This window comes from Theropithecus gelada, chromosome 18 (assembly GCF_003255815.1).
Source record: "Theropithecus gelada isolate Dixy chromosome 18, Tgel_1.0, whole genome shotgun sequence".
Taxonomy (NCBI): domain Eukaryota; kingdom Metazoa; phylum Chordata; class Mammalia; order Primates; family Cercopithecidae; genus Theropithecus; species Theropithecus gelada.
The window spans coordinates 25615233-25641937 of record NC_037686.1 but is presented as its reverse complement, the minus strand read 5'-3'; the positions used below and the strand labels follow the sequence as shown (position 1 = coordinate 25641937).

At 36.3% G+C, this 26705-nt stretch overlaps 1 protein-coding gene across 1 annotated transcript in view; it reads right to left on the bottom strand.

The window, feature by feature from the left end:
- The window catches only part of ASXL3 (ASXL transcriptional regulator 3), a 174499-nt gene extending 147915 nt beyond the window's left edge, over positions 1-26584 (bottom strand). Inside the window, exon 1 of the mRNA XM_025365211.1 lies at positions 26476-26584. Within this exon, the coding sequence (XP_025220996.1) occupies positions 26476-26529 (54 nt within the window). The 5' untranslated portion in view covers positions 26530-26584. The remainder of the gene's footprint in view (positions 1-26475) is intronic.
- Positions 26585-26705: the final 121 nt, after the last annotated feature.

Sequence of the window (26705 nt, the reverse complement as noted above, 5' to 3'; positions counted from 1 at the left end):
TTAATTCATCTGGAATTTATATTTTTTGCCAAGGTGAAATATTAACATCTGCCCCCTCCTCCCATAGTAAGCCTCACTTCCCCAACATAATTTGTTTCATACGCCACACATGGCTAGTGAGGCATCCTCTACCATATGTTAAGAGTAGGGCAATGAAAACGTTTCAAAATGTGAAACCTAAATATAATTGTGGGAACCCAATATATAAAACACACAAATGCAGAGCTGTTCATGTTGAGCTGGAGATGAGAGAGCTCGGACCCCCACACTTACTCCATCTAATGGCTGACGGCACTTCTGGGACTTTTAAGAGTCTCCAGAGGAAACTGCATAACGCTGTCCTTGGGGGGCTTGTCCAGGGGTCCCACTAGGTCCCACTGATCTTTCCATCAATTGCTGAGTCAACACTACACTGTTTTAACTGCTGTAATATTATAATACACTTCACTCACTGAACAGGACACTGCTCTGATTATTCCTTCTTAAGTTTCTAAATATCCACTTTATTTTTTCCAGATGAAATTGAGATTGGAATTCAACGAAACACCTAATTATATCTAATTAAATTCTGACGAATTTTATACATCATTCCAATTAAGATTTACTTTGTAACCTGTAATAAACATTTTATTATTTTATATTTTCAGTTGCAACTTCGAATATACTTTTTTCAACTAATATTTTCCACATTCTATTGCTAATACATATAAAAGTCACTGAATCAGGGTAATTATTATCTATATGAATAGTTAATTGAGTTAACAGTTTTAATAGCACACAGTATACAATCATGTTTTCTACAAATATTGTGAATTGCTTCTCCTTTATAATAGCTGTACGCTTTATTTATCTTTTCTACATTATTTATATTGGCTAACTAATCTTTCTTAGTCCATTTCAAAAAATTTTTGCTGAAAATTTGAGCACTTTGCAATTCATTTCCTCAAAAACAGGCCCCTAAAACTGCTGAGTTTCGCTAAGAATATCTGTAGCTAGAATTATTAGAACTAGCACTGCCAGGAAGATTGGAATTACAAACCACTGGCCACATATCACTGTCTCTTCACAAATCAGAGTCTGTCACAGTGCTCAGTCTTTACATAAAATGTCCTTTCTTTCTTTGTGAAACAAATTGTTCTCTTGTGTTAAAGCTATATTTGTGATCTTACTATACTCAATCTCTGAGATGTCTTGTATCTCTCATATACTGAAGTCTTTTCAATTCCTAGTTACTTTCTTTCTTCTTCACTTCTACTCCATGAAAGGTTTCAAATTCAACATTGCTCTCCACAAACGGGACTCTCCATGCCTGGCGCACAAAGCATACACACAACTAGCTGCGTTCCTGGTTGTGGATCTGTTTTTCACAGGAGGTAAACAGATGTACAGAGCTGCCAAATATACCATTACATGCCACCTTCTTATCTAACTAACTCTATCAGGGCCTATCTCAAAGACTTATACATTCATACAGTTTTGAGGCAAGAGTCTCATTCCAGAAATTCCTCCACCCCCCATAGACTTCTACATGTCCTAGGATGGGGAGAAAAAATAAATACAAAAAAGGACCTGTAATACCTGCAATATAGTTAAAGGAAAGAGAGAGACGATTGGCCAAATCATTTAGTGCCAAGTTAAGAATGCAATTTTATGTGTGTTAGGTTTGGTCCTTAAGTACCTTTTTGGTCCAGGAACACTGGCTCAAGCATATTAAGGCTTACTCAAGAATTCCTTGGTGTCTCTCAAAGAGAAAACTCATTCTAAGTATCTCTAAGATAAACACATTAGATTAGTGTTCCTTTAAAGGTTAAAATTTTGGCCCTTCTGGCCCTAAATAAAACTTTCTGAGAGAGCTTACTTATTTGATGGTAAAACAAAAAATAATCCCTACAATTTAAGTATCATTTCAATGATAGATGTTTACATTTGTGGAATTCTACGTGGGTATCGGTGACCAGGCTTTTTCCCTTTTTCTAACATTAATATGCCATCTTCCCTTAATCAACACTGGCAGTTCATTAAAGTGTTCAGATGTTTAGGGCCTCAAGTCCGAGGTAAACGATTTTGGGGTTATAACAACAATAAACCATTATATACATACCTCTTTACAATTACAAACGACTTTTATACAATGTATTTTATTTTATTTGCTTCATACAATATATATTAATTTATTTGATCCTCAAAACAATTCAGTGAGATGCATACAGAAGTATTATTAACATTCTTTGAGATGTGCAAAGCTGAATTGGCTCAAGGTCATAAAGCTAGTGAGTAGATGAACAGGACTTGTAGGCATGATGATACTGATGACAATGTTTAAGTATAATAAGAGCAGCTAATATTTATTAGACAACTCCTACATGTTAAGTCCTCTCTGGGGGCTTTCCATTGTTACAAAAGACTCTAGAGTTAATATATTTAACATTCCCTATTTCTACTAGTCTTGAAAAGCCTCAAAGGTCCATGTCATTTTGATGAGACGTGAACTTGGGTTACTGATAGCCTTCAGATGAGAAAATAAATTACATCAAAAGTGACAGCACCTCAGCAAATGCCCAGTATTCACAGCTCAATTAGGTTGTTCTTCACTCCCAGCATATGTGGCTGCTGGTTGAAGGGTTAAAGATGATACTAACAATTTTCTATTCTATTTAAATGTTCTTTATGGTAAAATTATATGCTATTGTATAGCAGTCCCCCACCTTTATGGCACCAGGGACCGGTTTCACAGAAGACAATTTTTCCACAGAATGGCAGGGGGGGAATAGTTTCTGGATGAAACTCTTCCACCTCAAACAATCAGGCATTAGATTATCATAAGTCAAGGTATCATTGCTCTCACAAACCCCAGTTCAGGAATTTCACACTTAAGAACAATCAGCCCAGTCATGGTGGCTCATGCCTGTAACAATTTGGGAGGCTGAGGTATGCAGATCATTTGAGCCCAGGAGTTTGAGACCAACCTGGGCAACATGGCGAGACCCTGTCTCTAAAAACTTAAAAGTAAATAAATAAAAATAAGCAAGGCATAGTGGTGTATACCTATAGTCCCAGCTACTTGGTAGACTGAAGCAGAAGGATTGCTTCAGCCTAGGAAATTGAGGCTGCAGTGAGTAGTGATTGCAACACTGCACTCCAGCCTGGATGACAGTGCAACATCCTGTCTCAAAACAAAAGAAATATATGTGTGTGTGTGTGTGTGTGTGTGTATGTGTGTATATATGTGTGTGTGTGTATATATATTAACAATCAGATATTAAATTCTCAGATAATGGTTTAAACTATACATTCCCTTGGTATAGCACCTGTCAAAATTATCATTAATGAGTGTTACCTTGTTTAATGATCTTCCTGCTCACTGTAAACCTCATGTATTCCCGGGCCTTGGTCCTGATTCACATCTATATCTCCAGATTGTAGCACTACTAAATAGGCTCCAATAAGCAAAGACGAAGTTAATTTGGGGAAATATTTTGAGTCATTCTATATTTGGAACTTTTCATAGAATAATAATGAAGGTTGTGAGCTCTGGAGGCAGATGAACCAGGAACCCCTACTCACTAGCTGTCTGATGTTAGGTAAGACATCAGAAATCTCTGAGTCATAATTTCTTCTCTTCCTTAGTCATAAAAATATTGTGAGGACTAAATGAGATAATGAATGTAAAGGACTTATTATTCCAATGAGCCAAATGACTGCCTACAGTAATGAGTGTTAATAAACAATAGCTAATATTATTAGCTGAAAAAAAAAGACTGGCCCCCTTTGAACACAGCCTAGAAACGCAGATTTTTTTCAATACCAAGAAGAGCGCTACCAAAAAATCACAGGAATTAAATGTGGTCTCTCTAAGATTTCCTAAGTAAACTTCACTAGTTACTACAAATCAGGCTAGCCACATATTCTCATCCCTCATTGCCTGACCACTTCCAAACGTATTCCACCAATGATGCACAGGAAAGCCTGCACCATACTGTGCCTGGTTTCCTCATGGCATGCTTTTAGATACTGTTCAGATGACTAGGAAGAAGAGCATACTAAAGGACCAATTATCTTGTTATGCTTGTTACAAATCAAAAATATAGAATACCAACAGTAACAACTTACTTCCAACAACATATACTGAAACTTTCAAGCAATTATGATATACGGTATCACAGAATATTCATGAGAACAAAATTCTGTTTTATAGCAACATATTTTAGTTGCCCAGGGTCATAAAACCTGAGCACAGCTGAAAGAAATGATTTTTGGAGTTTCAAACAAAGCGGTCATTCCCTGAATTTGCAGATGAAATTCTATGTAATAGAGAAGTGAATTCTAATTTCCTGCGGGATTTTGGCAACTTTTTTGGACCTCAGTAAGTTTCTAATCATTTAAAACACTTCGCATTCCTTTTTCACACAGAAAAGAAAACAAAGTGGCAGACACACAGAATTTACACAGTGTTCTAAAATAAAGCAAAAAAAGAATAATTGTTTAAATAATGATATGTAAAACTTGTTTTACAAAGTAAAACTTCTCTTTAACAAAAAACAGGGAAATCTTTTTATTACAGAAATTTGCAGGCAGTCTATTCTCTTAAGAGCTCAGTAATTATTAAAAAGTTTTTTCAGTACTTCAAGTAAAAATTGTGCTTTCCTTTCATTTCTATCAAGTTATCCTACTTTTTGCCTTTGAATATAACAATAATTATTTAATGTTAAATTACAAACACTGTTTTATCACGTAAGGTCAAAAGGCAATTGTGTTATATAAGTTTACAATTATGGGATTCAGTAAGTTATACACAAGATACATTGCCACATGTTTTCAAACACTATTCAGGCCAAGTCTCCCTTTGTCTCCAGACTAACAGATCCTTAGTTTCTTCATCAATCTTCATGTAAAATAATTTGCAAACACAATCACCCAAATCATCCTTCTCTGAACATTCTTGAGTTTTCCAGTGTCACTTTTAAAACACATTTAAGAATTATACTCATTTAAATAAATGAGCTAAAAAAACTGATAAATATTTTAACTGTAGCTTGATCCAAATACAATATGGGGAAATCATTTTTTTCTATCTGCAAGAACTACATTCACCTAATATGACACATGCTCTTTTCCAGCAGCCACCTCACATTGTCACTCAACTAAAAGTTCCAGACCTTTCAATATTTGCTTCTGAAATTGCACCCACAGCTCTGTAGTGTGTTTTCCAAACCTGCCAGACATAAGCATATATTTGTTTTAATACACTAGTGTTTGTTTAAATCCAGTAGTTTAGGCTCGAAATCCTATTAGTGCCAAACAGTTGATTATTGAAAGCAACAGTTAAACTCATCCCAGAAACGTCCTCCACTGGATTTCTACATGCCCCCAAAAAACTTGCTGCATAAAAGGACACTGTGATCTCAAGTGAATTTTATCTTTTTAGTTACACATTATTTTCTCAAGCTTACACAGTTCTTTTGTAACCCCCATTGTTTTCCAATTGCTCAGTTCTCCTTATTTTTTTGGCCACCTATTTGACAAGCATGATTTTGATGTATTCCTCCAAGTTATTCATGACAGAGCTAAACAAAGCAATGGAAAACAAACTGTTATGGCTGCCATTAGGATCTCCTTTCAGACTGATACTGATTACTCAATCTATACACTTTATCTATACATGTTCAATCCAAAACAAATTCATTTAATTATACTATCACCCAGTTTATAAATGTCCATCACTTCTAAACGAGTTTTACAATAAATAGACTTACATCAAATGACTGGCTAAAATTTAGCTCTAATATGTGCATCTTCCTGATGTATAAGTCTAATAATCCTATCAAAACTAAATTAATTTAGTTTGACATGAATTAACTTAGAGAATCCATAATGCCTTGCAGGGATATGATCATCCGCTTCTATATGCTCACAGTCATCTCTTCAACAATGTATTTTATTGAAGGTTGAGGTGAAGCTCAATAGTCTATAATTAAAAAGTTTACCCTTTTTAAAAATGCAGTTATTCTGCATTAAGCATTATTCTAACATGCATATGAGCTCATTTAATACTTTTAACAACCCTCTCACATAAGGCCTATTGTCCCCCTCATTTTATAGATTATAGATGAATTAATGAAGATACGCAGGAGTTAATTTAATTTGCCCAGTGTTACACAGCTAGAAAGTGGGAGAATGAAGATCCGAACCCAGGCCTTTGGACAACTGCTCTCCTGTTCTTTGTGATTATTCCCATGGTTATCCACAACACTTCCTGCTCATACCTGCAGATTCTTTCAGTGTCTTGTCATCGAGGCTCATACGTCATCATTTCTTATCCCATATAACTTCTCTCATGTAACTTTTCTTATCACATCTCCTTGAAAGAAACTTGCACTAGTTTAAAAGAGACTAATCCAGCAAAATGTTTCAAAAATGAGAAATCACGCCCGACGATAGTTACTGTGACTTTGATCTTGAACATTGTCCCAATTTTATGGCAGTTAAAACGTAGGGGCAGACATTAGTTAACTCTCATTAGCTGAATGAAAGAAACATGAGTTTGTCAGATCAGATAAATGTTTTCTCATTTCTAAACTAAGAGAAGTGTCTCACATAGACATTTTTATACAGAAGCACTGGGGGGCGATGGACAACATTTACAAGGAGGGTTAAGTAAAAGCAAACATAGGACACATAGTGTTTTGTTATAGAACCTCCCATAAAAATCTAAACATAAGACAAAAATATAAATGAGAACATCAGATGAAACAATTAAAGTAGACAATCTTCCCAAGATCTAATATGATTAAATCAAGATTATATACTCTAACAATTTGGGGTTTATTTATATTTTACTACTAGTAATATAGATAGATATATAATAACTCTGAAAACTATTTGTAGATGCAGGATTAATACAATATTATGAAAATTAATGTGCTTAGTGTATACTTTTGCCTACATATGAATACTAAACCCCTGTCCTTATGGAAACAGACAACAGGGATACCCAGCATTCCCTGCAGGATAACATGAAAAGCAGCAATCAGTCAAGACCCTAAAGTTTTAAATCTTGGGAATCCTTATAAGATGCTGGTGTTAATAAGAGCAGCTAATGCATAATGCTAGAAAGCATTCAAAATAAGCTAGACATTTTTCTAAGAACCTGACTTACATTAAGACATTTAATTTCACAGTCACCCAATTAGGCAGATTTGTTTTCTGTTTGTTTGTTTGTTTTTTGTTTTTCTTTTTGTTTTGTAGATGAGAGAACTGAGACACCAACACATTAATTCACTTTTAATTCACTTATATCAGGTTATTCCCAGGTAAGAAGCAGAACTGGGATTCAAATCCATGCCTCCTTGTCCAAGTGTTTCACCATCACAATATACTGTCTTGAATCAAATGGTAAAAGCTCACTTGGAGAATAATTTAACAGTATTATTAAAATGTAAAAGGCAGGCACTCTCACTTACTGAACCTTATCTACTTTTAGGTATTTTTCTTACAAAAATCCACAGCCTATCTTGCATATACAATGAAGCACTATATGAGATTATGACTCCAAAATAATGAGACATAGTCTAAGAGGCAGCCGGTTAAATAAATGAGAGTACATACATACCATAAAATAATAGAAAGAATAAGGTAAGGAACAAGAAAATATGTAATGACATGGGAGGATGTCCATGAGAAAGTGGTAAGTAAAAATAAACATGTTGAAGAACAATATATAGAGAGGATGCATATATTCCAGTGTCTGTGGTATACATATACATATTCCCATAAAGTCCCACACACATCCCCACCATATAAAAATATTAGCGTTAACAATTGTAACCCTGGAGACTCTACATATTATGTAATTTATATGACTTATGCATGTATTATATAAGTTATATAGTTGTTAACAGCTGATTTAAAAGTCAGCTCAAGGCTAGGCGCAGTGGCTCATGTCTTTAATCCCAGCACACTGGGAGGCCAAGGCGGGCGGACTGCTTGAGCTCAGGAGTTCGAGACCAGCCTGGTCAACATGGTGAAACCCTGGTCTCTACAAAAAATACAGAAGGTAGCCAGGTGTGGTGGCACGTGCTCAAGTCCCAGCTACTTAGGAGGCTAAGGTGGAAGGATCTCTTCAGTCTGAGAGGTGGAGATTGCAGTGAGTCAATATCATGCCACTGCACTCCAGCCTGGGTGACAGAGCCAGACGCTGTCTCAAAATGAACAAATGAATGAATGAATGAATAAACGAATGAATGAATGAATGAAATAGAGAATGAAGGTCAGCTCAAAAACAAAACAAATATGAATACTCAACCAACAACAGAAACAGTTACGTGCCTTATACTGTAATTACAGTGAAGAAAATAAAATACAGGAAGACTGAAATTATTCCAAAGCAAACATTACTCATCATTCAATCTGAGTCAGAAAAATTATTCAATGTTATTCCCACAAACTAGTCTGAAATGACACAGCATTCAGATGTATCTGCCAGAAGAAATTAGTTGTAAAATATATCTTTAGATAATCGTATAAAATGACTTTGTTATGTGAAATTCTTTGATTCTGTCCACTTAAATGTTGAAGAATGACAATGATGTTTATTTTGTCACAGTTAACAGTAATTATTTTCTCCTGACTATAGATGGACAACAGCACCACCACCTCAATAATCCATTCATTTAACAAATACTCACCAAGCACACACATACACCAAAAATGAAATACAATAAAATTTGCCATTACCATCGCTAGAGACACTTATTCTCTGGCTTACTACAGTGGGGGAAGGGAGAGTGGCAAGCATCTAATTTACTTAGAAATAGATTTAAAATGAAAGGAAGGAACTAAACTATATGTCTTCTTTCATATTCATTCAAAATGCTCATCTACTCTACATAGAAATGACCCCTGCTTACTCTGTTTCTAGTAGTGGTATTATAATTCAGATTCCATGGAATTGTTATCATCTTGATATGTGTTTGCTGCTATATTTCTAGTAACTAGCACGTGGTAGGTGTGTAACACTTGCCTAACGAAAAAAAAAAGGAGACAAGAAAGAATTGATGTACTCAGCTTATTGTTGTCTGTGCACAATTCCCTACTTCCTTCTTCCGAAGAATGCCCTTTCTCATTTTGGTTTCAATGGAAGCTGTTATATTGCTGACAGTTCACATATTCCTGTCATATTCCTTCAGGAATAAGCAACTCTTGAAGAGCTGCCTATTAAAGATGGGAAGGAGGGATGGCTGGAGTTGGGGACACAAAGAGGGCCAATCATTAATCTTCTCCAGGATGTACAACCCTCAAACTCAAGAAAACACATCTTGATTACTTTTTGGTAAGGATACCATGTGAGGAGAGCCTGCAATTTGCTGGAAGCTATGTTCGTAGGCATGTGAGCCAGGCTCAGAAAATAAGCATACTGTGCAGAGAGAGGATGGGAGAGTCCTAGCTACTTTCATTCTTACTTTCCAAGTATTACCTAGAATCTCCCACTTTGCCGCAATGGCTTATAACTGATGAGTCTTCCAATAAATTCTTCTTTTCATTAAATTGGTTAGATGACCAAAGGTTCATAACCAATGTGCTCATTATACTAATTATTGAGCCCATAGTTGATTCCTTCCATAGGATATTTTTAAAAGATACAGGACATACAACAAATGCTTTTAAGTCAGATGCTAACTTATCTGCTTCCTTTAGATTGATAAAACCATAGCAATTCCTAAAACCTCATCACTGGCAACGCAAATTCTTAATAAACAAAAATTCTGAGAAGCGGGTTGTAGTTCTTTGTTAAATATGTACTTGATCCATCCAGAAGTAATATCTAAAAAATTAAACATTTTACAACAGTGGGAGTCCACGGGCAAAGTTACAAATAATTCTAGTGGTAAAAGTTCTTTACCTAGAACTTTGATGAGTAATAGGTGAAGAAATTCCTGATTCCAAGCCTTCAAAAACAGGACTAACATTTTAAAAATATGAAGCAGGTGTCCTAAGAGTTTAGATTTTAGACCACAGGCTTTCTACAGACCAGTAGACTTAAGCAAAATGTGTGTTCCTGTTTCCAATTTGAGTCATGCATAAATATTTACCATAATGGTTTATACCACAAACCGAGTCAAAGAACTCCCACCCTGATTTACTATACTCAATTATGATATAATTAAAATATCTGCATCAAGATTTGTGCTAAATAGGTCAGGCATGGTGGTTCATGCCTGTAATCCCAGCACTTTGGGAGGCCAAGATGGAAGATCACTTGAAGTCAGGAGTTTGAGAGACCGGCCTGGTCAACATAGTGAGACCCCATAGATATATATATATATATATATATATATATATATTTTTTTTTTTAAGATTTATGTTAAATGAATTCAGGGCAAATATTTCTACATGCTTCTTGATGTACTACCTACCTTAATATGAGCCAAGTTTTCCAACACTCCCCAGTTTACAAACCCTCATTTCTGGTCTTCTTAAACTATGTGCTAGAGGAATTAAGGTATATTTATAAGCAAGCAGGACTGGTTTCAATCAGCCAGCATTTGTTGGTATGAAATAGCGGTTGGATCTCTTTGAGAAGTCAATGGAGTATTAAAACTTGCCTTTGCCAACAAAAGATTCTGCATGAAATCAGATAGTCCCTGTTGCTTCCTAGCCTTCCTTAGTCCTGATTTTACAAGCTGAGTTCTGCTTACAACCAGGCTGGGAGCTCATTATACTATAATATCACGTTCATTTTGATGACAGAAGGAAGAAAAATTATTAACTCTGATGTGATCAAAACAATCATCCCTTTGAAAAAAGAAATACAAAGTAAGAGTTACCTATTAGCCAACTCTAAATCAAGTCTTGCTTAGATTTTTTCCCAGAGGTTGCCATTCAGCATTATTAAATTTTGCCTAAAGATAAATTAGGCCAGATGTTGTTCTCTTATATTCGCTCAGCTACAGACAGTAGGATTTAGGCCCACAAGGAATCCGTCTCCTCAATGTAAGTTATCTATAGAAAAAGTTTTGAGAGCGCTGTTAATTACGCTTGCATTCAGGTTTAAAAGATAACTATGCCTGCCATCAGGTATGGAGGACACATAATAATACAAACATCTGGATAATCTGTAGGTGTTCCAGTCATAGGGGATATAAATGTAAAATACATCAGCTCCATATTATGGGAAATTAAAACAAAAATATGCGAGATTTAGTTTTGTGACCTTAGCAATTCAGAGATAGCCTCACCTATAATAATATTTCAGTGGTTGCATACCCATATAAAGGCTGAAATTTTTAAAGATAAAGGAATTTGCTGTGAAAATCAATGCCTCCTGCAGATAAATTATGCCATAAACAAAATTACGATTTAGTATGTAAGGGACTGTGTATTTACAACTTAATCCCTGTTTGTGAGAAGGACTGGGGAAAACCTCCTGGTTTTGAGGTTTTAGTTTACAGCATGAAACAGATATGGCTGAATATCAGTAAGTTGAAGGATTGAACAAACATCATTCGTCTGGTTTAAGATGCATGTGGTCAACACATTCCTAGTGGTATGAAAGTCTGCAGGCTTTCAAGACCAGTTTTCTTCATTTTTCCCCCCTTTTCCTACATGAAGGGGTTGGGCTCAATGGGGAGTCTGTGAGCTGCCAGGAGTTTCTGTATGGGATATCTAGGGAAGAGTGGAAACTGGTGGGAAACAGCCCGAGGGTAACTGAGCCCTCAATGGATGGGAAACATAGACTGGAATCTCTGAGACAGACAGGCTGGGAAATATAATCTGCTGGTGGGGGTACTTCTCTCCCAGCACTCCCCTAGGTCAAAAAAAAAAAAAAAAAAGTGGCATAGGGGGATAAAGAAAAGAAAAGAAAGGAAGAAAGAAAGAAGTATTGTTACAGTGTCTGCTTTCCCCTACTCAGTGGTGTGGAAATCTGGCCATACCTTTTCAATGAAACACAATTTGTCTCAACTTGGGAACTTAAACTCATTTAAAATGTCCAGGTGCCCTTTCTCTATCTTTTCAACAATCTTGGAATTCAATTCCTTGTTAACCATGATTGTTCTACTCTCTCCGGTTAGAAAACTTTCCTCCTCAGTAGACAAATGGGAGGAAAGACAGTTATTTTATAAGGCAAAAATATAAACAAGATTATCTTAAGACAGAATACAAAAAGATTTCCCTTGTAATGAAAAATTTTTTTACTGGTTTTACGAGTTTAAAATAACAAAACATAAATACTGGAAAGGAAGATTTTACAAATCAATTTAATGTAATGGAGAAGGAAAAAAAAACAAAGGGACTTAACTTTGTTTTCCTAACAGATCTCTGAAGCATGTAATTATATATTTTAGTGCCTCATAAACAAAAGTAAAGGGTTGCCTGGAATAAAAACACCTGTTTTTCTTATAAAGATTGACTCTGTCAGGATAGGCAGAGATACGCAACAGTAAAAATCAACCCCAAAATCTCAGCAGAGTGAAACAAATGCTTATTTCTCACTGACATCTACATTTCCAGCCAAGAACCAAGTTAACTGAAATTCCATCTTGTCACCAGCTTCTGTGATCAATACAACCAGAAAAGCAATAAAGTGAATAAAATACTGACCCGTAAAAGCTGCAAGTCAGAGGTAACAAAACAAAAATGGTTATGCCTAATTCAAGGCAGCAAAGAACTATGATGCCACCACATGTCCCCTAAGGAGGAAAAATGAAAAAAACTGTCATCAATCTAATGCTTATAAGGTAATATCTACTTGCTCACGTATTAAAGACAGAGAAAGATTTTTATTTCAATAACTTAAAATACCTTTTTTCCGTTGTGGATTCTATTTAATATAAACATGTACAAACACACATGAAAAAACTTCAAACACTGTTTTATTAACGTCCCATTATTTGTTTCCCCATTACCCATTTCTCTAGATGATACCTTTCATGTGCTTAGATTTGCTTTTGAACTGAAGCAAATGAACTGCCTACCACCAGCACCTAGCACCAAGAAGATAAAAGATAAAATTTCATACAAAGATAGGAGAGGGCAGACTCCCCGGATTAAGGGCTTCATTCTCCACTAAAGCTTTTAACCAATGGAAAAATGCATTTAACTTTCATGAGTGCATTTCCTACTACGAAGCTGAGCTCAGAAAACAGTGAATTCCAAAAAAAAAATAAGTAGTGTCGCCTGTAATCCCAGCACTTTGGGAGGCTGAGGCAGGCGGACAACGAGATCAGGAGATCGAGACCATCCTGGCTAACACAGTGAAACCCCGTCTCTACTAAAAATACAAAAAATTAGCCAGGCGAGGTGGCAGGTACCTGTTGCTTGAGCTACTCAGGAGGCTGAGGCAGGAGAATGACGTGAACCCAGTAGGTGGAGCTTGCAGTGAGCCAAGATCCTGCCACTGCACTCCAATCTGGGTGACACAGCCAGACTCTGTCTCAAAAAAAAAACAAAAAAAGTGTCATTAGAAGATTGAAAGGAAATGCAATATCTAGATTTATGCATTCATTTTTTTTTTCCTGCTGACAGACCATCTATTCCTATTTAGTTACTGGAACGTGGTGTGTAAACAGAGCATTAGCAAAAAATGACGAAGAAATAAAAATTGGAGAAAGGATGAGAATAGGAGATAATATTTTTGTTTACATTCAACAGCATGTTTCTTTTTCGCATTCTCTCATTAAAGATCCTGGTGGATCCAGACTAAATGTGTTTTCTCTTTAAATAGTAGCAACTCTGCCCAGGACTGAGCATGAAAAACATCAATTCTCAGAACCATCCACTTTCCAAGCTGAAAAAGTAGAGATAAATTTCCACAAAGCTAAGTAAAATGTGTTATAAAGAGGTAGAAGGAGAGAAAAAAAATTTTCTGAAACACTACATTTGATTCACTTGGGCTCTAGGGAAGGAGAAATGTTGTCAAATGAATAAACAGAAAATGGCAGCAATAAGACTGATGTCCACAAATTTCTACATGAAATAAGGAATCATTATCTGATGCTGACCTAATCTCAATATTCAGAAAATGAGTGAGGATTCATTCAATGGAGAAGAAACATTTGTTCTCTTTGGTAAGTTAATATCATCTAAGGATTATGATCAATAAAGGTTCTTCTTGGGCATTTTAGATAGTGAATGAAAATATTTACTTGCATCCAGAAAGTACCTGGAAGCTCCACGAAGAAATGTATATTTTAGTGTGTTAAGATCTAAATAGTACTTGGATTCTAAATTGTGTCAAACTATATTACAAATATTATATATAGACTATTCCTATATAACCATAAAGAAACTTGTCTGTGGGGGAAAATAGAACAGAAATCATTCATGGTAACTTCTAGCCTCTAAATCAGGAAAGTAGGCTTCAGTAGAAACAGACCAAAGAGATATTTAGGTTCTTTATAATGGCTGCCTGAGCTTTAACATATATTTAGCATAAAATAAATATCATAAAAATAATACCAGAAGTAATGAACGAAGAGTACCTACATTAGAACACTTAAGGTCTAAAGTCAGGCAGACCTAGATTAGAATCACTCCTCCACAACTTACAAGCTAAGCAAGTTAATTCACCATCTATACAGCAAAAGCAATGTCATTTATAATTTGTTTTTCCAGCATACTTTCCATCTGCCTTTTATTGGTGCTTTTGTGTAATTTTTGTCTTCTCTATGTGATCCTTATATAGCAATCAATCATGATACCTGATCTTGGCCATTGCTGTTGGTGCAGGAATGGGCATATCAGCCAAGCAAGGATAAAGTAAAATCTTCTTTGGGATTGGCATTTAAAAAATAAGAGAGAGATATGGGCTTGGGAGAGGAAAAGAGACTAAGATTGTCTTTAGGCTGTCCTGGCTAAGGTTTGACAACATACGTAGGTGGTGCCAGTGGCCATCTTATCTTGTCCAATACCTGAATAGAATCCTGCCTACATCATGAAGCCAAGAAAAAAACAAAGCCAAAAAAAAAAAAAAAAAAAACCATAGAAAGCAAATACCTTGATGACATTCTCTAAGTCCCTACATCACCTAGAACTGAAGTTCATTCCTGGATTTCTCCATTATGTGAGCCTTTTTCCTTAAACTAATTTGAGTTAAATTTGTTCCACTTGTAACTGGGAGAAACTCAACTAACACACACTCTAAATCTCAATTTCTTCATTTGAAAAATGTGAATAATATTATAAAATGTCTCCTAGGTTTACTCATAGGATTAAGCAATATAATGCATATAACAAGTTTAGTTCAGCATCAAGCACATAAGTACCCAATCATTACTAGTTCTTATTGCTATTATTAATTCATGATAAAGGTATTACTGTCCTTTAGTAAAAATGTTATTATGATTGATATACTAAGGTTATTCCATCATATAGAATTCCTATACTCTTAAAAGGAGGCTACAACACTAAGTTTAAGAATAGTTTACTAGCACGTATAAAGGAGATTATTTACTTTGCAAACATTTCCAATCTGTGTTGTAATCAATGTACTAGAAAACAGTTATCTTGATTTGAAAGTCAGAGCAAGCCTTTTTCTCTCACTATATCCTGTTCTTTTCTCTTACTGTACCCTAACTTTCTTCAATCACCCCTTCAGAGTAATACCATCTATTTCCTACAGTACTTAGACTCAAAGCGGGTACCATGAACCAGTTTCACTTTTAAATAAGTGATTGTAAATGCAAAAAGAATCATTCTCAGTGGAGGCAACTCTAGAGTCAGTGAAACTATTTACAAAGTTGTTGCAGGAACTTCGCAAGATGGAAGCTACCAGATACTAACATTAACTGGCATCTTTAACGTCAGACACAAAACTACACTACACACATTATCTTATTTAAATACGCCAACTACTCTTTAAGGTAGATATTATTATTACTTTATTACACAATGAAAATAAAATTGAGAGATGTTATGTAACTTTCTCAAGGTCAAACACATAGTAAGTGGCAGAATTTGGACTCAAACTCAAATCTGCCTGACTCTTAGGACCATCATTAATCTACACTGTCTCCACAACCCATATACAGCCTGAATTAAGGTAAATGACAGTGGAAATGGATATATAAGTGTAGTATTTAAAAACAAGGATCTGACTTCAGAGTAGAAGCAAAAAGATGAAGGTGGCAGAAGTCTGTGATTTACTGGGTATAAAAAAAACATAATAAGGTATAACACTGACAAGAGGGTTTGTGGCTTGAACAAATGTAGAAATGGTGGTGGCTTTACTGGGAAATGAAAGAAAGGAGGAGAAAACTTGATGGGAGTGGGAAAGGGATAAGGCATTCAGCCTTAATTTTGTGGACTTTATTGTTGCTATGAAAATTCGAATGGAGATATTTCACTACAGGAGTTGAAGGGGCCATATATACTTTCTCATCGCTCTCTAGCAGCTAAGGTACAGACATGGGACCTAGAGTCCGCCAATTTGATTCTCCTCAATGTGTATTTTAATATTCAACATGGGATGCAAAGACAGCAAATTATGAGACTATTCATGACATATGGGGAACACTGGCAGTGTCTCATGCAATAAGCATGGAGTCATGGTGGTGATTATTATTGATGGTATTAGTGCCCACAGCAATATTCCAACTAGACTATTCTTGAAGCATGACCTTGTCTGTGTGTTTTTACTGCCCAGCCTCTAGTGATCCCTATTTGTCAGGCCTCATTCTCCAGATCCTTTTTGATTATATGATATACCTTATGACCTCCAAAAAAACAAAACAAAAAAAAAAACCTGCTCCTTTTCTACTCAAATTAGGAGGAGTTGTGTTCTGTTGCTTGCAATCCACAATTCTGAATAATAAAACCAATACATTCATCACTGTATCATGTACAGAATTAAGGGAGTCCTTTCCCCATTGTTCTTGCATCATCCCCAACCCATAAGCTAGATAACAATTTGCTAGATATTAAGGGGAATCTTAAAATACTTCAAATAATTCATAGACTGACAGTGACAAAATGCAATCAATAAGTTATATACCACAGCATGATCCACATTTTAAAGCAAATATATATATACACACACATAGACACTAAGTAGAATAAAGGCAAGTCCACCCATAAACATTAAGACAGAGTAATAAAACTGTACAACTTCAAAAATAAGAGAACCTGTAGCAACTATCAGATACAGAATGTATATTATACCTCTTTAAGAATAACAATTTAACTCACAGTAGAGCAGACATCACATCCATTGATGCATGAACATGACAAATGAACATTTCCAAAGTACTAAGGATAAAAAATTATCAGCCAACTTTTATAACTAGCTAAATTATCATTCAAAGGTGGGGGTAACATGAGATCTTTTTGTTTTTTCCTACTAAGTTTCTCCTTTTATTTTTTTAATTGTAATCCACAAATTCAGGGGATAATGCTTCAAAAGGGTGGCTTTTAATTACTTTTGTACCCAATCTTGACTGTATTCAGATTCAATATTTTGAGGATAGGAAGGATTTCAGGAGAGAGGAAGAATGACAGGGAGAGGATATGTGACCATCTACTCATCCTTTTATTTTCTAATTTTTATAACTTCATGTGAGTCTGTATCTCAAAGTTAAAAAGTTTAATAAAAAATATTTTTAAAGGTGAATGCAAAACAAAAACATTTCACCACACAAAAACTAAGAATGTTTGCTACCCAAAGACTTTCACATAAAAATTATAAAGCTGTTAAAAGCAATTTAGAAAGAGGGAGTGTGATATAAGAAAGCTGAACATAGAAGTTGATTAAATAAGCTGATAAATGTAATCAATTAACTAGTGTTAAAAATAACTAATTTGATGTGTTTTAAAAGAATAGAACATAAATCTAAGTCTGTAGAAATTGCTACAAGATGGGAGGGGTGGTGTGGTGTATAATAAATAAAACATGCTAAATTCTGTATATTATTAGAAAATGCAATGATTTATCACTTTAAAACAGTGTTGTCATTACTGAAAAGGGCTTCTTATGGCCTCAGGTACTTTCAGTTAAAGGTAATCACAAACGTTTTAAACAGGAATGACTCCGTAAGATTATAACTGTTCTTAAAAAATAACTACAGCTTCAGTAAGTAAGATTTGGAAAAGAGACCAGAGACACAACTATTTGGAAGGTCAGAACTAAGTAAGATGTAGTGAATGAAAAGAGGAGGAGTTAAATGTGAGCTATATTCAGAAGACAGAATCTACTACTTTCTCTGGACACCATGTGCTTAGGAACACATAGATAACCCCCTAATAGACAGGAATGCTGTCACATTCTTCTTTGCCCAACGCATGACACAATTGTTGAAAGTATCCAATAAATGTTTAAATGAACTGGATAAATTTCATTTGAAATATCTACAATACATGAAGATAGACAAAAGAAATTATTAACAAAATCCTAAAATTCAGGGGAAAGATCAGGGCTGACATCCTCATCAGAGGAGACTTGCCATTGGGCTAGGCAAGCTGACCAAGGGTGTGGGGCAAAGAGGAGGGGGAGGAGACATCCTGAAATATACCAACACTCAAGGGGCAACTGAGAGAAGGGGACACTCAAGTGAGCAGGAAAGAGTTAAAAGTGATGGAAAGAGAGCAATGAAACCATCAAGAAAACCATCAAGAAATCTGATTTTTAAAAATTAATTAAATTTCTAAGATTTACAAATGAGAGGGACAAGAAATGAAAAGAAAAATATTACAACAATTTCTAATTGCAAGGTTTTGAAGACATAATACATTTTTTTAAAAAAGAAGGCAATTTATTATATATACTTGTTAAAATAAGGGTTTATTTGTTGTGTGGACATTTGGGGTGGTGGTGGGAGTGGAGGGTCACAGAGTCCTGATGTTCCAGGCAGTGACTTAGTTCTGTGGCTATGTCAACAAGGATTTGATGCATGTGCAGATTACATATGTAGTAATTTATTTTTGACGTTAAAAAAGTGAAGAATAAACAACAGCCTCACTGTATCATGACTCTATGACTGAGCTGGAAAACAAACCCAAAGATCCAATTTCAATTTCTAGTTCCTGAAAATTATTAAAATAGGTTCTAATACATTATGGTTAATAGTATCTTAGAAATGTCATTCACCTTCTGAATAAAGGATGGTCCATCCTGTTCCCTTCTATAAGTCATAAATAATTACGATGATTGACTTTTATTTTTTAAATAAACAGATGCATGAGGAAAAATGGAATACACGTACCTGCCAAAAATACCAATTGTGCAATTGTTTTAAAAAATCATAATCTAGTTTTCCCTGGACTAATTTACGCTACAGATATGCAAAATAAAGCAATGATAAATAATTGTATCATAAATTATACATGTATATATTTAGGAAAATCTTACAATTCCTAAGCCTGTCCACTGAGTCTAAATTGCACTGCCTTGGAGAATTCCTCAGATTCTAAAAGTTCCACCAAAGCTAAGGTCTTGGATGTCATTTAAGTTATATATTTCAGCTATTAAAGGCAATGTTCTGACAAGCCCTTTGGCGCTAACCCCAGGGCATAAATTTGCCTTAAAACTACAAAAGAATGTGTCAGAGGGCTATATGTCAATCAACCAGGAGAAGTGCCTATTCCCAATTTAGTGTTGTCAGTTGCTGACATTAAAACCAGCAACAGTTAATTGTTACTACTTCTAGTGGGAATACTGAGGGAAGAGGAGAGGTAGGTGTCTAAGTTCAGATTGATAAAGCTATTAATTGCTACCCCTTTATGTAGATTTGTTTAATAATGAAAACAATGTGGCTAATCATATAATGTTTCTATTTGTTCCACAAGGGCTCTTCAGGGAAAGTTTCCATCAGGGCTAGATTTTGGCAGCTACCAACTGTGCAGGGACAAAAGCAGAACAATCAAGGCACTCAGTGCTGGCAAATAGCTGAAAGTGGTTGTATACAGATGCCCCTCCTCCTGGCCCTATCAGGAAGGAGCCAGGATCTGCCACTGATGAACTTTAAAGGAAAAGTTCAAAATGTAAAGGAAGATAATAATTTCAAGCAGAATGTCAGAAGGAAAAGAGGGAAGGAAGGAAGGAGAGAGAGTGAGAGGAAGGGACTGAGGGAGGAGAATACATATGTAGGCAACCCGAAAGGCAGGGAATAAGTATGACATAGACTTGGGCCCTCCCTACGCTTCCATGCAACAGATCAATTAAATTCACATCAGTTTAAACACCCATATTGTTTTTTTTTAAATGAGAGGTTACATAGAAAATTATACATACGTACACACACAGAGACACACATACACACACACATACATACACACACACATATAAACATAAAATGTGTATATATGTGTATGTGTGTGCATGCACAGACACACATATATATATTGTCCCAGCCTTGCTTTTTACAGACAGGATGATGATATTGGGGGTATCATTAAACCACTCTCAGAAACAGTTACTGGGATAGTCCTAGCTACTGACTAATCTCAACAGGGTATTTTAGGGAACAGAGTGCTCTAAGAAGTCTTACACAAATGTAATGTATATAATTTACTGATTTTTTTTTTCACTTTGCCTCATTTGGTAAAGGACATGAGACAGAATTAAATTGTATCATCTAATTTTGTTTTCAGACTCTTTAGTACCAAGTAATGAAAACACTCAGAAACACCTTCAGACCACTGGTGCACCCTCCATCACTGTACAAATGTATGTCGTAAGACTTATGACATAAGTGATATTCATTTTGTTTTGTGCTTCTTTGTGTGTGTGTGGGGGGGGGGAATGGGGAGTGAGTCTTTAATTCCCTTTCTATCACCACCTAACTACAACAGCCCCATAGTAAAACTCACTGAATATTAAAATGGCTTTAAATCCCTCCCCATCTAATCACAATTACATTTTCAATTCTATCCCAGTGCCTATGCCCCCAAGTCTTCTGGTATTTCTAGATCCCTCCACTCGTCACCCCTATCCTCTTGCCTGCACCTCACCTCTGTCCATGTCATTCTCTCTTCTTAGAATGCTCTCTCTTCACCTGTTTAAACTTACTCATATTTCAAGGCCAAACCAAGTTTAATCTAATCCATTGAGCATTCCACGATCACCACACACCACATAGCTTCTGCCTTCTGTAAATCTGTAAATGAGCACCTGCTTGATCATTCATGTGTCACCTACAGATGGTGTCAGCTCAGTCATCCTCCACTTTTTCTTGTTCCTCTACCAAACTTTATACTGCTTAAGGATATATCTTTTTATCCTCTACAGCATCTGAATCATATATGTAGGAGCCTGCAATGTGTTTAGGGGCTATATTTCACTTCTCCAATGCATTTCAGTGAAGTTTAAAAATCAATACATTATTAAATGTTGAATTCAATTCCTTTATCAGTTAACTTTTCTGTAGTGAAATTCCCTTCCAGGTACAACTCTACAAGTCTAAAAACCACAGTACACCTAGAAAATAGCCCATTTCTGGCATCTAAGAAATCATCTGTTACCCAGGAATTTGTCAAAAATAAAAATAAAAAATAGAAAAACTTAAGAAATAATCAATCCTTAAAATTCACTTTCATGTCAGCAGGAAACAAAAAATTAACAACCTAAACACCAGGTCTAAGTTCCCATTACTCATTCTTTCAAGTACATTTTTATTCAGCTTGAAACTCATATTCTTTCTAAATAGGCATAGAGATGATCGTTAAACTCTTTTTTATCTTTCAAACTGTAAAACAGAAATTTAGGTTCCATGTTTGAAAGAAGAGATGATGAAGTATAGATATAAAGAAATGATGCTATGTGCAGACCACAGAAAACAGCTGAATCAAACCCACTGAAATTTTAGTGATTAAAAATAAAACTACACTTGCAAAACTGTATTCGCCAGGTTCATGATCCAACTGCATTGTCAATTATGCTCTTGTGTACCTTTGGGGTGACCCAAATCACACGCCAAAATTTTTCAGCTCTTGAATGCCTGATTATAACCTAAAATCAAAATACCATTAACACAGTGAGAAAATGTCAATGGCAGTACACACCCTCTCCCCTATCACCATGCTTATCACTCCTGAAAAATTGTATTTATCTCTCAAATACAAAGACAAAAGTAAGGCAACCAGTAAATTACACAATTATGAATTGCCTTTTAAAAATTTTAACAACTACCAATACCATTCAGCTTTATTTTATAGAAACCCTAACAGTTTATTTAGAATGTAATGCATTATGCAAAACAATCTACACTGTGCAAAACATTCACATAGATTTGCTTTATTAATTAAACGAAATCTGTGTGAATGTTTTGCACAGTGTAGATTAATTTTTAACACAATATGATTCACCAAATTTTAATTGATTTAAAACCTTCAGTAACCCTGCTGTGTTGTAAAAGGTTATGTGCCTGTCTTCTTCCAACAATGAGGTGAATTTGTCATTAAAAATGTTTTACCCAAAGGTCACCTTGAACTACCAAGAAACACACACACACACACACACACACACACACAGAGAGAGAGAGAGAGAGAGAAACCAACCAACAAACTAATGTTCATTATCTGTGTGAATGTATCTAAACTACAAGTAAATGAATCAGCCATGTTACCAAGCACAAAGCTATTGAAATAGTTAAGATTTATTTTCAGGTGTCACTGAGACTAAACAAAGATTGTCAGGAATAAAACAAAAGGAAACTCAAGGAACAAATTAATACATTAAACTATTATCTTAAAAGCAGCATTCCCTATAGAACAAAGTGATGAAGATATCAAAAAGCACTTCTCAAAGCAATATTTTTGCATGTCAAAAAAAGAATTAACCTAGAATAAATATATAAATAACAGTATGTTCTGTGTTAAGCCAGTAACAAAGAAACCCCTTAGTGCAGTAAAACAAAGTCCTGTCAAATCCCCATTTTTTACAAAGAAGCATGAAGATCGTTTCACAATGGTTTAAACTGTATTTATAGTAACAGAGTGAAGACTTGAGATAAAAGTCAAAAGGATTAAAGTCAAAGCCCCAGCTCGACATGAGTTATGATTTTGATTTTTATTCTTATTGTGGTCTACAAATATTAAGACAGAAGATACTTCCATGTGATTGTGGGATCCTCTGAGACTCTACAACCTTAGAAGAGCAGATAAAACAGATGAAAATGCATCTGGTTTGGGAGCCGACTCCATATTAAATGGCAATGCGCAAAGTAACAACTACAACTGCAGAAGGCTGTGGGGGAGGGGAGGAGGCTAAAGGCTGAAATTTCTGCAACTGATGCAGGGCAGAAGAAAAAGAGAAGGGGAAAAAAAGATGTGGTATTACTGTTGTAAAATGGCAGCCTGTTAATAATCACTGCATTCCTGAAATACAGGCAAATTATACCACCACTCCTTCTTTCATAGAGTAAGCAAGCCTAACCCATATAAGCATTACATACTTCTTTGAGGAAAATGATACAGCTTGATAGCTGCATCTATATCTAAAACAAAATCCCTAGAGTTGCCACTCAAGAGTTTACAAATTTGGAAACCATATACTTTTTCTCACAAAGAAAGAAAATAGAAATTCTGTTGTGAACTGGAAAGTCTTAGTTACAGTAGAAAGAAATATTCTCTTCCACATATATTTCTTTAAGTGAAGGCAAAGCTACATTTATGCATAAGCTTTTGGTCATGGTTCAAAATATCTATTTTGCATTTCCTCTCCCCTGATGTCCTATCTTTCAAGAAAATCACACACATGCGCGCGCGCACACACACACACTCACTCCAGCAAGAGAGATATAACATATTCTGCATGAATTGGAAGATCATCATTCTTAATGTTAATTTCAGTACTCTCTCTTTAGTTCATTTATTGCAAAAACCACATATTGAGTTATGTATTTCTATCCATCCTGAGTCTTTACTTTTAAAATCAGGCACCTCATTTAACATTTGATGAAGAAAAGGCTAAAAGTCCCTAACAACAACAGCAAAATCATCAGGAGCATTGTAAAATACAAAATGATAGTATCTATATCACAGAAATGCTTAAAATATCTTCTTTTAATTGAGTATAAAGAAATGCTATCAATTATAAAAGTAAAATTTATCATGCAAGTTTAGAAGAGAGTTCAAGTCCATACGCATTCATGTAATCATAAAGAGAAAATGAAAATTAACCAAATATTAATTTGGTTAATGGTGACCAGTTATCACCATTAACCAAATGGATCAATTTCCCCTTTCTTCACAAAATAATAATCAGATAAGTTACTTACATAAATCATAAATTTCTGAAAATGACATTTCCAGTACAATTCCTTGCAATTTTATTCAGTATTTGATTTTAACTGTCACATTTTGAACACATACACATTTATACAACTACCAGGGGAAAAATAACTTGAACCAAATTGAAAAATTACCATAACTACTAGTTCAATATGTCTGGTTAAAATAGAGACATCTGGTCTATCGTTCTTTTGTGTTGATGACTCCTAGTGTGTCTTTTCCCATCAATGAACTTTTCGAGAGGAAAACCCAACTTTTAACAAAAACCTGTGACTTAGAAATCTCTTTCAAATTCTATCAATACAGATATATCATTATTAGATCAAATAAAACACAGTATCTTCAAGAACAGTAACATATACTGATTGAATACAAATGGCTAGCTTTAAATTCCATCAGAGTAATGTTATTTATTAAATAATTCTCTGCAGGCAGATATGGCTAATTCATGAATCATTATTTTTAAATATTTATAAATCAACTCATTGCTCACTTGCTTAAAATACACACTGAAGCTCTCTAATAGTACTTGATTGCCACTCCACGGAACCTGAATAATGCATTTGCAGAAGCCTTTTGCACATCCCCACACAATTCTGAATTAATGGCCGAGCAAACAATAAGTAATGTACTATGCTCCAGCAAAAACTCAGTGATAGCATCTACTTAACACTTACTGCTTACTTCTCACATTTTCTCGACAACTTAGTTTCCTCTTCCAGATGCAGTTCATTAAAGAATCACTATCACCTGCCCATTCATCCACAGAGTGAGAGATTTAGCGATTAACATAATCACAGATAAGGGGAGAAATAACACTACGAAATTAAGAGATTAAGTAAAGGGACCTGGGCACTCCAGCTACCAATAACTAGATTGCAATTAAAAAGGACTTTGTCACTTCTTCGCTGGGTAATAGGGCCAATTATCTAAAACCCTTTGCTAGAATCCAGATACATACCAGAGCAAGGCCCTTCAACCAAACTCAGATAATTACTTTTGACAAATGTTCTCCTTGAGCATAATGTAGTTACTCAAATGCTTTTCAAAATGACTACAGTTACAGTAAAACAATCTTTACAAAGTCAACCCAATAACACGTCCTGCTCCCCCCTCCCAAAACCCCCGCTGCACGCAGTCTGCTTTCTTTTGGCCAATTTATACCAGATAGTAAGTTGGTGAATAAATATTTAATTTATGCAGCCAAAACCCTGAAAGGCTTAGCTTCAAATGTAATGCCTGGCATTCCCGAGACACACTGTACAGAAATATCCTTTTGAAAAATCCTTTCACAGCTGTCCTTTAAAAGAAGAAGATAGGGAGAAAAAAGAAAGAAAGAAAAGAAAAACCCATACATATACATGCATCAAACCAAAGACGCCGACGCCCCTCTGCCAACCGGCATTTCTACAGAGACATTCTTTCGATGATTAAAACGTAAGCTCCGAAAGGTTAAAGAAAAGGAAAAGCAGCCAAGTAACACCGCCCAGGAAGCCAGCAGTAAAACACACCTAGCTGTACACTCTTAATAACCTCCCACTATAAATGACACTGACCCAACTTCACCAAACACACATACACACAGACACACACGCACAAATTGCACACACGTGCACAGAATGTACACACAAACATCGAGCAGAGCACAATACCTACAAACACAAACGAACTGGAACCACACAAAACATACACGTATCAGTGTGCACACATAATGCACACGACACGGCACACAGACACGCAACCACCTAGCCCACATGCACACGCCCCACAAGTCCGTATCGGACACACACCGTGCATGCACGTGTAAAATGTTTGAACTCACAAACGCCGAACATACACACAGACTGTGCACAGAGTTATTGATGAAATTCCGGGGGGTGGAGGGGCCGGGAGGGAGTGGTAATTGCCACACAAAGGTCTCCGGAGCGGCAGAGAGGGAAGTCTAGCGGCGCCGAGCGCTCGGAAATTCACCCGTGGAGAAGGCACAGCCGAGCCCCGAGAGCGAAGTACGGGGAGAAGTGTCCCGGGCGGTCCCGGACGCGGGGCTCCCGTAGATAATCGCTGCGCCCCTCCGCGCGCGCACGCACATACACAGGGGCCCCCGGGCGAGCCCACTCCCGCAGAATAACAAAGAGCAGGAGCCCGGCGAGCGGGCGGCGGCTCGGGCTGGAAGTGGCCGTCTCCGCCGCCGCGGAGCGGCGCGGGGCGAACTGCGGGGCCGGCGGGAGGCGCGGGCGGCGGGTGGGGGGCGGTACGTACCAGGCGGGCAGCCTCGGCCCAGGTGCGGTCCTTCTTCTTCCTCTTGTCTTTCATGTTTGCATCTCATTGATGGTTCTGATGATGACGTGGGGGATTCCACGGGGTGCTCGGGGTTCGGGCGCGGAGACAATGACCCAGTGACCCGGTGACCCGCACTCGCTCCGCGGGGGGAGGTGCGCGGGCGGCGGCGGCGGCGGCGGCGGCGGGTGGGAGGGATGGAGCGAGGGGGT